The sequence below is a fragment of the Suillus clintonianus genome, assembly GCF_016758775.1.
Source record: "Suillus clintonianus strain FC179 chromosome Unknown DEU56scaffold_59, whole genome shotgun sequence".
NCBI classification, from domain to species: Eukaryota; Fungi; Basidiomycota; class Agaricomycetes; order Boletales; family Suillaceae; genus Suillus; species Suillus clintonianus.
The window spans coordinates 135,757-150,384 of NW_024539283.1; the positions used below are offsets into that span (position 1 = coordinate 135,757).

The following is a 14,628-nucleotide window of genomic DNA, read 5'->3' on the forward strand; positions in this document are numbered from 1 at the left end:
GCGGTTTGTTTCTTTGTTGAGCAAGGATAAATGACAAGGTGGTCTGCGCCAGATCACTACAATCCTTCATGGAGCTACGAAGGCAAGCATTAATATTGCTGCATTTGCAGGTTTGTACAGGTTTGTACTGACGAAGTCGGCGCTTCCCGAGCTACTAAATGTTATACCCTTTATGGAAGTCACGATCTCATTCACTGGCTCACTCCGAGAGTCCGAATAGTTGATATCTTGGGCCCCTGCTGCATAGTTGCTGCCAGGACTGCTTGCCGTCATAATAGCGTCTCCCCGCGGGACCTCAATCCCAACTATGTATTGTGTACATTATTCTTGTCAATACAACAAATATCGAAAAAAAAACCTCTATATCCGTATTGCGCATGAAATCAAATAAGAGAATGTCGAAGAACAAAACCACAAGATAAACAATTCCCAGTATAGAGAGCAACATCCCGCATAACACCCCCTACAAAGGGAGATACCCCGTCGGACGCACCGTCACCCCCGTCTCTGACTCCGCATACATACCATACGCCATCTGCATCGTCTCCCCGTCAAGCCCCCTCACCCTAAGACACTTCCCAAACAACTTCTTATCGACCGGGTACTGAACCCGACTCGCAAGATGCTGCCCACTCACCAAATCCTTGATCACGCCCGCAATAAGCCGCTGCTTATGCACGTTTATCAAAGGCTCCAGCTGCATCGAAGGCGGGAGAGGCGTCAGCGAATCGAATACTTCTGGGTGGGCTGGGGACTCGAAGTTGACGGTTTGGGAGTCGATGCCGACGGGGTCATGAGGTGAGGTTGGGTCGATTAGGTCAGGGAGTCTGCTATAACGGTATAGTTGGGAAAGATAGACCCCGATGAATGGGACGCAGGCTGATGGCGTCTTGGTATCGTTGGCACCTCTTGATTTCCCCGATGGTAGGTCTGTACTGCTGTTACTCAAGACCGTAGACGTCCGCGTCGTCACATTCAGGGTCTTTGAGTCTACCATGGAAGCGATAGCGTCGCGCATAGCCTTGAAATCATCGTGCGGCAAAACGAATTGCTTTAGCTTTTGAAACACCCCATTCTCCCACAACCTCACGCGCGCCCAATGCCGATGCATAGCCTTCGCAGCCCACTCGTTTTGCAGACCAGCGATGATAGCCGCCAATGTGTTGAAATTACTCTGGACATACGCTTTCTGAAACACATCGGACAAAGTCAGAGTCTGTCCCCCTCACAAAAACCATGGCCAAAAAGCAACTCACAAAGGCGACACGAATAAACTTGCTCACTAACATCGCTCTGTCGTTCGGATGCGTCATCACGATCTCGGCGACCACGAAATTCGCAAGCAGGTTAAACCGCCCACGAACAGCAGCCAATGCGCTCGTCTTCTGGCTCCACCGCGACTCGGCTTTCCAACGCGCCCGGTCCTTGAGATACTGTGCCCAGTCCAACACATTCACCTCCTGACACGACATCCAATCGTCCAAGATTAATTCTTCAGGCTTCACCCCCAAGAAAAGCTCTCGGTCGATCATCGAAAAATGTTGTACGATCGTGTCGGCGCTCACGTTCAGGATCCAGCTCCGGTGCTGTTTTCGACCAGGGGATATGAATTTGGATGGAGAGGATATTATGAAGGGGGACGCTGTAGGTGAGCCATGGGACGTAGACGGTCTTGATGGTACCCTGCTCTGCAAAATCTCCAATGGAACAGCATCTTCAGGCGCAGGTTTCAAATCGCTCAGCCTTACAGGAGGCGAGCTTGGTCCTGATCCTCCAAACATGGATTCAAACGTTCCGGGCGCCAACTCCAACCCTCCCGAGCGGAAAAAGTCCTCCGTCGTCGTAGCCCCCGAATTCGTCACCTGCGATGCAGTGCCAACAAGCGTCTGTTCATCCACACTCAATGCCCCAGTCTCATGTTGATCGATCTCATAATCTTCCTCTTCCTCCTCATCCTCACTATCCAACCCAAAAAACCTCGGCTGCTCATCCCCAAAATCACCCACAGCCAACCGCTCCTGAATAGTGCGCACCCACCCATCCACCTTCTTCGCTTTTTCCTTCCGTTTTTGAGGATTGATCTGGCCTTCAAGACGCCTCAGTGCTTCTTCAACGCCTCCATTGTCCTCATCGTCGCTCAACGAATCCACGAGCGCATTCATCTGCCACTGCTGGATACCATTCCCCAGTGCAGCTCCAGCAGACGCAGACGACACAGCAGATCCACCCGAGGCTACCGAGTCCCGCGAGCGGATCCCCATCGAGGAAACGCTTTCCACCGACCGGCGTATGAACTCGAAGTCCCGTCTTAGCGGTAGTCGACGCGGGGGCTTGCGCAGACCTGGTGGTGCGGGTGGGTTCTCAGCGTGCGCCTCGGAAGAGGTATCTGAAAGATCGAGGTCGTCGATGGAGACAACGTCGAATCGCCATGGTGGCTGGGCTTGTACTTGCGCTACGAGCGGGTTGATTCGTGATCGTGAGGATAAGATGGAGCCGAAGGAGTCCGTTGAGTGCGTGCGCGTGGACGTGCGGGAGACTGACGATATGGATAAGCGCTTCTCTTGCATGGATTGGCGTCTCTCCTGAGTGGATTGACGCTTCTCCTGCGTCGATAGACGTCTCTCCTGCATGGATTGGCGTCTCTCCTGCGTGGATTGGCGTTTTTCCTGTATTGACACGCGCTTATCACCCAAAGAACCCACCTCTGCACTCTCCCGTTCCTCCTCCTCCTCAACTTCCGTAACAGCCCGTAAAAGTGTCTGCGTCGACGGTAGATCCAGCTTCGCCTCAAGCCCCTTGACCGCACTCTCCACCACACTCTGACTCTGACTCCCAAGCACAGAATACGCACCCCCATCCAATGCCTTCTCCACCTTACACACACCCCCCGCCGGCTCAATCATCTTCAGATACTGCTCAACACCACCCCTGACCATCAATAAATCCCCCGTCGCATTCAACTCCAAATCAAATGCGGACACATTCGCAGGAACCGCAAGGCCCGTATCCACAGTCTGTCTCGAGTTTAACACTCTTTTCCACCTTCCCAAACGCCCGATCGTCTTCACGAACGCGCGAGATAGCGCACTCTGCGGGAACATAATGGGAGGGGGGGAGCCGTTCGTAGGGGTGGTATCGTTTGTGTTGGAAGAAGCTGCAGAGATAGAAGCTCGACTTTGTTGGAGTATGTTTATTTGCAACGGCTGTTGTAGAATTGCAGCAGCTCTAGGCGGAGAAGACACGCTGCCAGAGTTGAACGAAAAAGCGTTGCTGTTGTCGCTGTGGAAGATAGATTGAGGTTGTGCGGGTGGTTCGTCGGGTGCGAAATCGAGGTCTACGTCAGAATCGTCTTGCTGTTTGGAGGAAATGGCTTCTGCGAATTTTTCGCCTAGGACGTGCGTGGGTCGGGGTTTGGTGGGGATGTTTAGGCTTTGGCGCGCGGAGACGGAGCCAGAGCGGTGTCTGCGGGTGTGGGCTTCTTTGCAGTCTTTGACGACTTTTATGAGTTTCCGTACGATGTTCTATTTAGCTTTCTTGAGCTGAGAAACACCATAAAAGATAAAAGACTCACTAGACCATCCTGATGTTTCTTCAAAATAGGATCCTTCACAAGCGTATTCAACCAACTTGCCAACAAAAGCCTTAACTCTTGATTCGGCAAAAAGTCCATGACGAAGAACGTCAACAGCCAGTATCTGATAGCAACGAACGTCCGCACGCGGACAATCTTCCGTATCATATCGTCTTTACCGCTCAGCGCCCAGTGGAAACGGCAGATGAGGAGATGGCAGAGGTCGACGGCAGAGATGTATGTTCGGTAGGTGAGGAAGAAGTTGAGTAGTTCGTCGTAATCGAGATCGCTTGTTAGTTGGGCGATCCATCGTTCGATTGTTGCTGCAATGAGCACCTTGCTTGTCGTGCCTTCCCCATCGATACGAACAGTAGGCACATCTGTAGGTCCACGACCACGGCGGGAGTTAGAAGGGGAAGACAAGCCACCGCGGCTACTCTGTGACGCGGAGACATCATCACCATCCTGATCAGACGACACGTGTATTTCCCCCCACAGGACGAAGCGGGGGTCATTACGCGGTGCAGCACTATCCTCTGCACGGAGGGACATCTTGATAGTCGTCTCCCCTGCAGAATCTGAAAACAGTCTATCCAGTTGTGGAAGACCGCGGTAAGTCTGGAGAACGTCGAACACCTCTGTCGAATACCGCGAATGCATGCTCGTTTCTGCAAGTGGGGTGAGTTCTGGGTCGGGTGGGACGATACATGGGGGTGGAGAGGGGGAATAATCTTGAACGAAGTCGGGCGAGACGCTGAGAGGGAGGATGGAGTCCGGAGTATCGGCTCGTTGTGTAGTATCTCCTGCGCGCGCGGTGAGACCGGACTCGAACGACTGCATCTCCCTTAGGGCACGGGGCATAGGCAAAAACCCATTAGAAGACGGTCTAGTGGGCGATTCAAAAGTGGCGCTGAGTCCAAACGGATTTGGAATGAAACCTGGTAATGCGTTGCCTTCAGATACAGTGCTCGAAAATGGCGAGGGGGGTATGGAGCCGTTTGACCACTGCATGACATCTGCAAAGATGTCTGTGGTAGGCTGTTTGGGCGGATCAGAGAAAAGAGTAGCTGGTTGCGGACGTGGCATATCTGCACCAGTGACACTGTGTGAATGAGTCCTACCGGTGGGAGTGGGTTGTACCGAAGGGCCTGCAACAGATGAGCTGGCAGCCATGCCGAACATGTCTGGGATTGAGCGGGTTCTTCGTACCAACTTACGCGTCTGGGTGGTGGAAATGTGGTGAGATTCCTGGGCGGTGGACTTTGCTTTATTCTGTGTGAGGAAACTCATGCGCGAACGGGTCTTGGAGGCACGGGTACGAGAGGCATCAACGGACATGGACACCTTGTGGGTCATTTGCTCTGCTTCCTCAGCAGCAGCAGCGGGAGCGCCTGCATCGCGACGACTTTAAATAAATAAGTAACGAAATTAGCAGTGCATAGTGGCGATGATACACAGGAGGAACCGCACCTGACGCGATACATCTGCTTTCCGTGTTGATTGACAAAGGCGGTGATGGCGTACGGAGAACGGACATCTTTGCCTACACCGAGAAACTGATCGTAGCGCCTCTTTAGTTCTCTGGCAGCGGAACCGGATGAAGTCTCGACGAAGCTGCCATCAGCTGGTGAAGGATGAGAAGCAAGCAGGCGAATGGCAAAGAAAGGGCATACGAGCTATTGAGATGTCTGCAGAAGCTACTTCCGGTGGGAGTGAGTTCCATTCTGTATCTGATGGACGGGAGAATGAGAACGAAGACTGTGAGTTATTCAGGGAAGGTGCGGGAATGGGGAGCAAGAGATTTGCTGGTGCGAGTTCGTCTGTGGGTGTCTCTGAGTCGGCCGTCGACATCACGCTAGTCATCGTCGATGTCGTATTCGGCGCCGTCATCACTGTCGTAGTGGTCGTAGTCGCCGTTCAAGTCGTAGTCTGTCAGTAAGACATGAGTGGCATAGAAGAAACAAAAGCACTGTGACACCGCATGCAAACCACGTGCTTTACCCCGCATCATCCTCTTCCACGATGTCGATAGTAACAATCCGCGTGCGTCCAATTCAACTAGGAAAAAACCACTGAAAATCATCAACAAAAACCGTAGAATGTCGAATTCTTTAACAATCCAGCTAGATTCCTAGACCCTTTTCACTTTCGCGTCACTTTTGAGTGCATAGCACCTCTCAAAGATGGTCTGCACAATGTTCAATTCGTAGCTTCACCTGCTAACTTGGCGCAAACGTAGATCTAGAATGGAAGCTCATTTATGTCTCATCACCAGGGAATGAAGAACTAGACCAAGAACTAGACGACTGCCTCGTAGGTCCAGTACCAGTCGGCGTAAACTCTTTCGAGTTCGAGGGTCTCGCTCCTGACCCTGCAAAAATACCAGCAGAGGACGTCCTCGGCGTCGCTGCTCTCATCCTCACAGGCTCTTATCGTGATCAAGAGTTTGTACGCGTTGGGTACTATCAGAACACGGAGTACGATAACGAGGAAATGAAAGCCACTCCTCCAGAGAAAATCCAGTTTGATAAACTCGTACGCGAATTAAGCACAAAGCTACGCGTCACCCGGTTTCAAATCAAGTGGTTTGTCTTATTTTTCATCTTGATGTTCTGATTCTCATCTACCCAAAGGGACGTCGCGCCCCAATCACAAGGTCACGCCGCTGCAGGCGCTGCTGCATCAGCTGCTGTTCCCTCTGCAAACGACCTAGATGGTGACGATGCGAGTGGTAGTACTTAGATTCACTGTATTCTTCTTGCACTATACCTACGCACTATCGTTTATGCCAATGGCTTGCTCCTGTACAAAAGCACATACGCAGAGGCATCCTCCCCTCCTCCGTCAATCGTCCCAAGCTTCTCTTTGGGAAACACTGACACCTTGTCATCATCAAACTTGTACCAATCCTCATCATCCTCGTCAAACGCAGATCCATCAGCAGATTTTGCGTGGAACACGCTCTTCTTCACGAACCCAATATAATGCCCCGCATCAGCATCTGCTCCCTTGTGCGTAACAATGGCTGTCCACAATTCAGTTCGCACCCACAGGCCGTAGAGTAACAACACTTACCAACCAGGTCATACAACCCAGTCACGCTGCACCCATAATCACTCTTCACATCCGAATCGACCAATCCCTCCAGCTCCTCCAGCTCCCGCGCACGGTACACACTCTCCTCCTCTAGGTCTCCCGGAACCTCAGAACTCGCAGGCGCCATCTCAACGTCTGTGTTCTCCTCTGCGGGCCTAGACGACGATGACGCCTCCTGCGCCACCTTTGTCCGCTTACGCACCTTCCGCCGCTCTGCACGTTCTTTCTCAATAGCCTTTAGCCGGCTGGACACCGGCGTGAGCTTCGATTTCAGCTCATCGGTGGCTACTTCCAGCGCATCAAACTCTGATGCAAACTTCACTTTGCGCTGGGGGGATTGTGAGACGTGAAGCCAAATTAGACAAAATAGATACTCACCATGATCTTGGCCTTCTTGCCGATATCGCGCCTCCATGCAAAACGTACCATGTGCACAGTCATGTAACTCGGTAGGCGTGAAAGACGCGATGTCTGGCTGTAAACTGCCTGACGTCCAAGCGAAGGAGAGTTCTTCTCCAATTGAGAGTTCAATGCCTGCGTTCGCGTAAGCAGCGATCAACCTAAGCACAGAAAAAGGGCGCATACATCCTTGATACCAGTATGCATATAATTTGTCGTTGCCGAAATGTTGCACTCGACTTTGAGCACCTTTTCTATAGTGACGGTGCTAGGTTCTTCCGGCGCTTCGTCGCATTTCAATCTATTGAGTCAAATCAGTCAGCTGATGCCGAGCAAAAAAGGAAAAATACAATTACTCTCTGCGCATCTCCGCCATCATGAACTGATCGACGAATCTCCTTCCCCCAGTTACTGTATTACCCGTAGCATCGATCCCAGGAACCTCTTTCAAGCCGTTCGCAAGCTGCGTCCAACACTCCTCAGCATCTATGCTTCAAGTTAAAACTCAGCAAAATACACGGCAGAAAGATGCTCGCCTTGCTGCGCATACCCCACCCCACTCTTGCCTGATCTATCAATTTCCCCAAACTGAGGCACAGCCTGGCGCAACACACTCAAAAATGCCGTAGGAATATATCCCTCCGTTGTACGAGACATGTTGTTGTACAAGTCTCTCAGCGAACGAGGGAGGACGTCCAAATGCGGTGACCTATCAGACGTGATTGGAGTCATGAGCAACGCGTGTGAGAAATAGGAGCCTACGTCGATAGAGCTGTTTGAAGCTCTGGTATGGCACGCATCGCTTGGACGGTGGCATTCATGTAGCAGGTATTTCCAAGGCTGTGAGCATGTGCTTGTTACTTCACGGTACGCAGTGAATCGTGGTGGCACCCACTTTTTCAATCCAACTGGTAAAGAGAGCTACAAGATCAAAAACATGAGTGACCCCGTACGAGCACAAAAAAGCACACGCACGGCTTCTGCGATTGCCGATTCATCCATATCTGCACACAAACGGTCACTACAACCCATAAATTACATTCATACGGAGAAACTCGCCCTCGAGAAAAACGATCGGTTTTTCAGGTGGCTTCGGGAGCTCTCCCGCAGCGCCAATAACCATGAACGTCTGTCCCTAACCACACATTCAATACATGCCCTCCCACTGAAACAAAACAAAACCGCACTCACCACTTTAGGAGCTACCTTCTTCCAATCCGTATCATCCTACACAAATCAATCATCTATCAAAAACACCCACTCAACACGAAAAGTACGCACCTTGAGCACGCCGCCTTTGATCATAACTTTCATACGCTCCGGCGGCACACCCGTAACCTGATAAACCGCATCTTTGAACACGGCAGGTGGGAGCGAGGGATCTAAGTCGACATCGAGAGTTTTGCCTGCGTGTTTGACGTGTACTTGGAGTGGGGCCATTGATTTGAATGAGTTGCAGGGTCTGCGTAATCGCGAGTGATCAGACTGACGCGTTCAAGGGGTAGATGGGAATCGATTATGTAATGATTGGGACGTGTTTGTGACGTCACGCTGAACACGTTCCACAGTACGCAGTGCACCACATTTGCTTTAAAACCTGGCTCCAAGTTTGACCACGACTTTAATCTTTGACTTCAACGTTGACAACGACGACATCGACCTCAAGCACAATGACCATCTAGTACGTATCCAACAAATCAAGCTCGACTAGCACTAATGATCTCGCAGTTACTCGCTCACATTCCTGCTCCTAGCAGCAGAAGTAAGTCCCGCAGCACACTGAATTCGATTCACAATCCATAACGCGTCCAAACTAGATGGTAACATTCTGCCTTCTCGTATCACCACTCCCTTTCACGATCCGCAAAAAACTCTTCCGGTTCCTCTCTGAAAGCCCCATTATCGCCAAAGTCGCGTATGCGCTCAAGATTTCCTTCATGTCCGTTCTCCACTCCCTCAATATCTCGCTCGCTTGCTTATATCATGTTACTCACACCTCCACAGCTTCGTAGGCATTCTCTTCCTAGACGCCATGCAACGCATGTACCGCGTAACAGCCGAAACCGAAATGGCCAAAACAGGCAGCCAGGGCATGCACGACGTGCGAACCGAAAGCAATTTCGCTGCTCGCAAGTTCTAGTGCGCACCCCACGCTCTTGTCGTAGCGCACAATTTAATTTAACGCGTTTTGTTTTCTCTTTAGCGCTCAACGAAACACGTACCTAACAGGTTTCTGCCTCTTCCTCTCTCTCGTCCTCACGCGCACGTTCTCCATCATCTTGGATCTCATCCACACGCAGGAGGAATACGCAAAGTTGAAGAAAGCTGTGAGTATGCTCTATTTGGTATTCTAGCTCCTGTTTATATATCATTGGTTTTGCAGGCTGGCGCCGGCGCCAAGGGTGACCAAACGAAGGAAATCGAAGAACTTAAGAAGAAATTGGCCGCGGGCGAAGCAAAGGATCGCGACTTTGGTGAGCCTATTCCTTGTTATTTATTTATTATTCGTTCTAAATTGAAGATGCGTCCCGCAGCAACCCTTAAGAAGCAGGCCGCACAACAGGCTGCCGAGTTTGATCGCCTCGCGACTAAGTATAACGAGGTGACTGGGGCTGTTTCGGACAAGAAATCGGACTAGGGGTTCTTTGTGTAATTGTGATGCGTACCGGCTTTCATCATTTTTTTTTTGTTCTTGTTCACAATCAGTAACCTATCTTTGCCTTTGCCTATCCTAACGCTCACCAAGGTTTTCAAAAAAATGCTCAGTGTTTCATGTGTAGCGCGTTCGTCAAGACGTGTTTTTCCTGTTTCTTGGCAAATCAGTGCAAAATGAATGTTGTATACTCGGTCACACCCAGGGCCTGATGCCTGAGGTTGAATCAAATTTGTTTGTACGTCGGAATAATTCCTTGTTATTGATTAGTTACCCCCTGCCCTTGGCTGTGTGGCATCTGGGTGATTATACCATGCCGGTAGTGCCTCAATGAATGTCAATTGCTTGGCGTGATCCCAAGTTTTGTGTCAGTGTGCACAACATGCACTGTCACTTCGGTTAGCCTGAGCGCTGAAAGGTCCGTGCCGATCAGTTATCAATGATCTCTGCCTTTCAATTGGCCCTCGGTGCATTTCCATTAAACCTGAACACAACTGGGAGTTCTGTGGCCATTGGCATATGGGAAGTGCATGTTGAGCGTACAAGCAGCGGAATCCTCCCGCCCGACGCACTCCTTTGGCACCACATCAAGCTGCCTTCAAGTCCCCAAAAACAAGGAGTGAGCCGCCAACATGAAGAGATGCAAGTGAAAAATAGTTTGTCTGTATATCCGAGTACTACCTGTCCATCGTGACCTCTAAATCAGTCATCGAGATCTATTAACTCCTCATTACATTCGTCTCCATCTCCAGTGCTGATATTATTATCTCCATAATCATCATCATCCGGTTCATGTTCCAGCATGAACGCAGGAACAGTCACTCCAGAACGAATTCTAGGGCCTGGTCGCGGACCAAGCCTAATTTCCTTCCGGGACTCACGGACAGCTGCGAGAGCTGCAATCTAAGAAACAAGCATCAAGTCTCTGAGTCAGAGCAGAGCAAAGTATACATTTATGACAAACGCACCTTATCTTGCACCGCAGACTGCACTGCTCGCTTCTGCCCCGTTTTCGCTGCAGGGTCGAAGCCAAGCTTCTTGATGATATCTGCAGAATACGCCAGTTTCGTCTGGGGCGCCTTCGATGCCCCCGCACCATCAGATTCTGAAACATCATCTGATTCTCTCGCCTTTTGCTTTCCCTTTGCGGACTTCGTATCCTGAGCGCCATGCGAGGCTCGCTTAGCCGTCATCGTGCCTATTTCCCTAGCCTTGGCGACAGCACGCATACCCTCCTTATCCCGCTCGAGCAGTCCCTTCAGCTCGCGATCAGCATCCTGAACCAGCTTTCGCTTCGCCCGCGCCTGGCCTTCGCGCCCCATGTTCTCAGCGACAAACATCGACGAGACATCTTGATTCGACCCGCTCACGACATGCCCCGAGACAACGTACGTAGTGTTGCCTCCGCGTGAGCCGGACGCTTCAGAAGGCTGCAATCCCCACTGGCGTTGTGGATCGTAATCCGCTTTGCGCTTCTTTGTCGACGAGGTGGTCATTCCAGAGGTCCTGAGGAACGGAGTTGTGAGTCGGAGCGAAGATAGAGTCATCGCATAACCCACCCTGCAGAAAACTCGGCTCGCCCGGCTCTTTGCCTTTGCACAGCGTTCGTCAAATGCCAGTCACATACGTCACTGACTCGCTTGTCTGTCCAGCTTCCGCATATTTTGCCGTCGCGTTTGAGTACCTTGCACATGCCTAAGTCTTGTGCGCGTCCGATCATGGCGATGGATTCGGCGGATTCAGGTGTCACAGCGAGTATATTGTCCGTTGGGTGAGGTTTCCCGTTTTTGTTATTCCGCTGAGCGAGTTGTTCACTATGATGGGTCATACTACACGCGCACACTCACCTGGAAGGGTTTGAGGACCTTGGGATTGAGAAGAGCGATGACGTCCCCTTCTTTAAGCTTTGACATTGCTTCAAAAGCACCTTTGCTGCCTCCAGTGTAGACTTTCTTGACTTTGCCATCGTCATTCGTGACACGGTCAAACCTATCGGATTCGAACAGCAAGAGAGTCAAAAACGCATCTCCTCGTATGGACGCTCCACCCGTAGAAGACGGTCGTGAACGTGCCCCAAAGTCAATTAATTTCATGTTGACATATTTTTTGCCGTGAGATTTCGAGGGCATTTGTTTCTGCGAGTCCTGGGCACGAGAATCCTTGCCAGCTTTACGATCGTTGCCATTAGTAGTGCCTCCTTCATCACCGGAGGCACGTCCATCGTCACCGGGAGCGATATCAACGGGTGCACGTGTAGTCCTTACAGGGCCCCGCTCTGCGACAACGGCGATTGTGATCCAGTCACCTTCGACGGGCACATCATAGCCTGACTGGTTGGGTAGCAGTCGTACGCAAGAGTAAAATGTAGATGGTGAGAGGTAATATCGACCTCGGAGATATTCCTGTACATCATCATGTGGTAACGAACGAGACCTGCACGCGATTCTTAAGTTCTATTGGGTTTTAATTGCGATGACAAGACGTACGAAAGTCTAATGCCAGAATTTGGCTCGAGTCGCTCGAAGTGAGGGTCGTCAAGTGGCGGTTTATGATCCACGGGACCGACTTCAAGTTGCTCGATGATGGCCAGTCGGTCATCTCTGTTCGGCACGATACCCGAAGCGGAGGCACTAGGTGGCACTGCATTCATCTTGGGATTTGAAGCAATGGAAGGCTCAGGTTCGGGCCGAGCCAGTAAGCTGTGGGACCTCTGAACAGATTTTACTTGTTCTTGCTTTGCTGTGCCGCCCGATAATTTAGAAAGCTTGCTGAGGAGATTCGAAGGAGCAGGTTTCCGATATTGCTCTGTAGTGATCGGACCTTTACCCGAAGGACGGGGATTCGCACTCCGAGCTCCAGATGCTGGGAGGGACCCTGAGTTGGCACTCGTCCCGCCAAGTAATGAGCGCTGTGTATGGCCTGCATGATCGACCTTCCTCTTCTTCTCTGCCATCAGCGTTCATATGATAAAACCTCTAGAGCACACGCGCGTACTTACTAGGAGACGGAGTAGCGGGTGCGAGTAAAGTCTCAGATGGCTGTTTCCTCTTGGGAGACCCGATTATAGCATTGGCGGAGTCGGGAAGAGAGGTAAGCTGAGCCTGCAAGCGCTTGATCTCTCTCCGAATTTCTAGCTGTTTCTGTATCTCTTCTTCTGTTCTACGCGTAGATGATTCCATCGCCTTGGTTGGATGCGCGGTGGTTGCTCACATGTACAGCCAAGTATTTAGTCACAACGCTGTAACACTCCATAAGTTTGTGGCAAAGTTGTGGTTTGTAGACGTGTTATTTGGTAATTGTGTACGTAATGTGACAGGTTTGTGCGTGTTTCACACGATCATTTTAGAAATCCTGCCCCAGAAGCAGAGCATGGTGCTTGCCACTGCGGCCAGAGGGCACGAAGTTCGAACGAGGTGAAGCAAATGTGCTAGAATGCAGCGAATTATGCCACTAGACATAGTTGCGGTACATCCGGGGAACAATGGCCATCCACAGGTGACACCGGGCTTGTGATGCATATCTATATTTGTTCTTTTGATGTACATTGCCTGCACTGGCAAGGCCACTAATATTTGTGGACGAGTCAAAGGATCCAAGCTGTGTCACATTAATATTACTACATATTCTGTGTTGGCTGTATTTCTCCTCTTTACACATCTTTCCATCTCTCCCTTCACTCACACCTACTCCCTACTAATTATGAACAACGACATCCCCCCTGCACTCGGTCGTCGAAGAGTCACTCTTGAACTGACTGAACGTCTTTGTTCTCAAAAGCATTTCCTGGACGGTATTAATGACCTCCTGAAGTTCGGTCACTCGCAAGATTCAGAATTACAGCGTCACGGTCGAAAGGTCTTGTCTTTGCTGTCGACAATGTTTTATAGTCGACTGACGATCTTTCCGTGCAGATCATCGCCCTGACTGAGGTGAATAAATTCAATAATCGCAAGCCCTTTCAATAACGCTCTCGGTAATTAAGGTCGCACGCAGCACTCTTACGCGTGTGGGAGTGAAATTGTACCTGTTCGTTATTTGTTCACAGACTTTCCTGCCGCTGAAGTCGGCGTACTTCAAAATGCTGGTTTTCATAAGAAGCCGCAAACACGCCTTTCCTTCCGAGTTGGACGGTAAACATGTTCCGGTAAATTATTAAATTTCCTTCTCACAATCCGTACAGATAGAATAAACCGGCTCTTGCATCCACTACGTACTCATCTCGTCATACGCTGCGGGGGAGTTGACACCCGTGTCCAACTGGGCATCGACGAATTACTAGTCTCTCCTACCGCACCAGCTGTTGGCAAAGGGACTTGCCTGCCGGCAGCGTCTGCTGCTAATGTTATGCCACGTATGTGAACCTACTATAATATCGAGGAGCCCTAGATTGATAACGATTTTTAGCACCGGATGCTTTCATGAACAAAAGAGAGAGAATAAATAGGTTCGGGGAATTTATAAAGCAGCAATCTACCGGGGGGTCCCATGCACGAAAACATCTAGTGCCTAGGCAATACCCAGCGGGCGCTGTTGATTCGAGCGACAGCGAGGAGGAACGTTTAGTGGCTGCACAATACCCCGTGGGCGACCCGGGTTACAACAGGGCAAACCCTCCAGTGCCTAAGCAATACCTAGCGGCTGACGTTATACCGGGCGACGAGGGACCTTCTCGCCCTCGAAGGGTGTTTGCTCGAACAAACACCCAAAACTTTGGCATTTTTTGCACTGGGAAGCGGCCAGTTTCTTCTGCTAAGACTGCTCGTCTTTACTAATGGCTACCGCATTGTACCTCATTTCAACCTGCGTTCTCGGTCACCTGATAAATATGGGATGTATCTACGTGGTAATCTGCATCGCATCTAGTGGATATGACATTCTCACATTTAGTCACACGGTTATCCTTCAAAGT

General features: G+C 50.6%; 6 protein-coding genes across 6 annotated transcripts; 3 read left to right on the forward strand and 3 right to left on the reverse strand.

Moving 5' to 3' along the window:
- Positions 1–281: 281 nt before the first annotated feature.
- Positions 282–5,537, reverse strand: DEU56DRAFT_890175 (uncharacterized protein). The gene is made up of 5 exons (XM_041356277.1): positions 5,245–5,537; positions 5,042–5,195; positions 3,572–4,976; positions 1,257–3,521; positions 282–1,189 (listed from the first exon to the last, which is right to left on the reverse strand). Exons 1-5 carry the CDS (start codon positions 5,459–5,461, stop codon positions 464–466), a joined length of 4,767 nt encoding a protein of 1,588 aa, XP_041206274.1. The 5' UTR covers positions 5,462–5,537; the 3' UTR covers positions 282–463.
- Positions 5,538–5,562: 25 nt separating this feature from the next.
- Positions 5,563–6,426, forward strand: DEU56DRAFT_468209 (histone chaperone). Its single transcript, XM_041346374.1, has 4 exons — positions 5,563–5,614; positions 5,670–5,757; positions 5,847–6,156; positions 6,205–6,426. The coding sequence occupies exons 1-4, from the start codon at positions 5,594–5,596 to the stop codon at positions 6,311–6,313; spliced, it is 528 nt and encodes a 175-aa protein (XP_041206275.1). The 5' UTR covers positions 5,563–5,593; the 3' UTR covers positions 6,314–6,426.
- On the reverse strand, positions 6,135–8,611 carry DEU56DRAFT_815676 (uncharacterized protein). Its single transcript, XM_041353791.1, has 13 exons — positions 8,348–8,611; positions 8,258–8,293; positions 8,126–8,201; positions 8,042–8,070; positions 7,962–7,987; positions 7,829–7,906; positions 7,603–7,775; positions 7,423–7,552; positions 7,253–7,367; positions 7,046–7,201; positions 6,647–6,995; positions 6,349–6,596; positions 6,135–6,280 (listed from the first exon to the last, which is right to left on the reverse strand). Exons 1-12 carry the CDS (start codon positions 8,504–8,506, stop codon positions 6,355–6,357), a joined length of 1,569 nt encoding a protein of 522 aa, XP_041206276.1. The 5' UTR covers positions 8,507–8,611; the 3' UTR covers positions 6,135–6,280; positions 6,349–6,354.
- A 21-nt stretch (positions 8,612–8,632) lies between these two features.
- DEU56DRAFT_815682 (B-cell receptor-associated protein 31-like-domain-containing protein) lies at positions 8,633–10,001 on the forward strand. The gene is made up of 7 exons (XM_041353792.1): positions 8,633–8,747; positions 8,795–8,828; positions 8,884–9,005; positions 9,071–9,205; positions 9,270–9,393; positions 9,450–9,540; positions 9,601–10,001. Exons 1-7 carry the CDS (start codon positions 8,737–8,739, stop codon positions 9,702–9,704), a joined length of 621 nt encoding a protein of 206 aa, XP_041206277.1. The 5' UTR covers positions 8,633–8,736; the 3' UTR covers positions 9,705–10,001.
- A 177-nt stretch (positions 10,002–10,178) lies between these two features.
- On the reverse strand, positions 10,179–12,969 carry DEU56DRAFT_860462 (uncharacterized protein). Its single transcript, XM_041355320.1, has 6 exons — positions 12,718–12,969; positions 12,206–12,665; positions 11,567–12,152; positions 11,279–11,517; positions 10,688–11,225; positions 10,179–10,622 (listed from the first exon to the last, which is right to left on the reverse strand). The coding sequence occupies exons 1-6, from the start codon at positions 12,896–12,898 to the stop codon at positions 10,422–10,424; spliced, it is 2,205 nt and encodes a 734-aa protein (XP_041206278.1). The 5' UTR covers positions 12,899–12,969; the 3' UTR covers positions 10,179–10,421.
- A 112-nt stretch (positions 12,970–13,081) lies between these two features.
- On the forward strand, positions 13,082–14,579 carry DEU56DRAFT_468306 (uncharacterized protein). The gene is made up of 5 exons (XM_041346375.1): positions 13,082–13,574; positions 13,631–13,648; positions 13,702–13,849; positions 13,900–14,070; positions 14,124–14,579. The coding sequence occupies exons 1-5, from the start codon at positions 13,257–13,259 to the stop codon at positions 14,489–14,491; spliced, it is 1,023 nt and encodes a 340-aa protein (XP_041206279.1). The 5' UTR covers positions 13,082–13,256; the 3' UTR covers positions 14,492–14,579.
- The last annotated feature ends 49 nt before the right edge of the window (positions 14,580–14,628 follow it).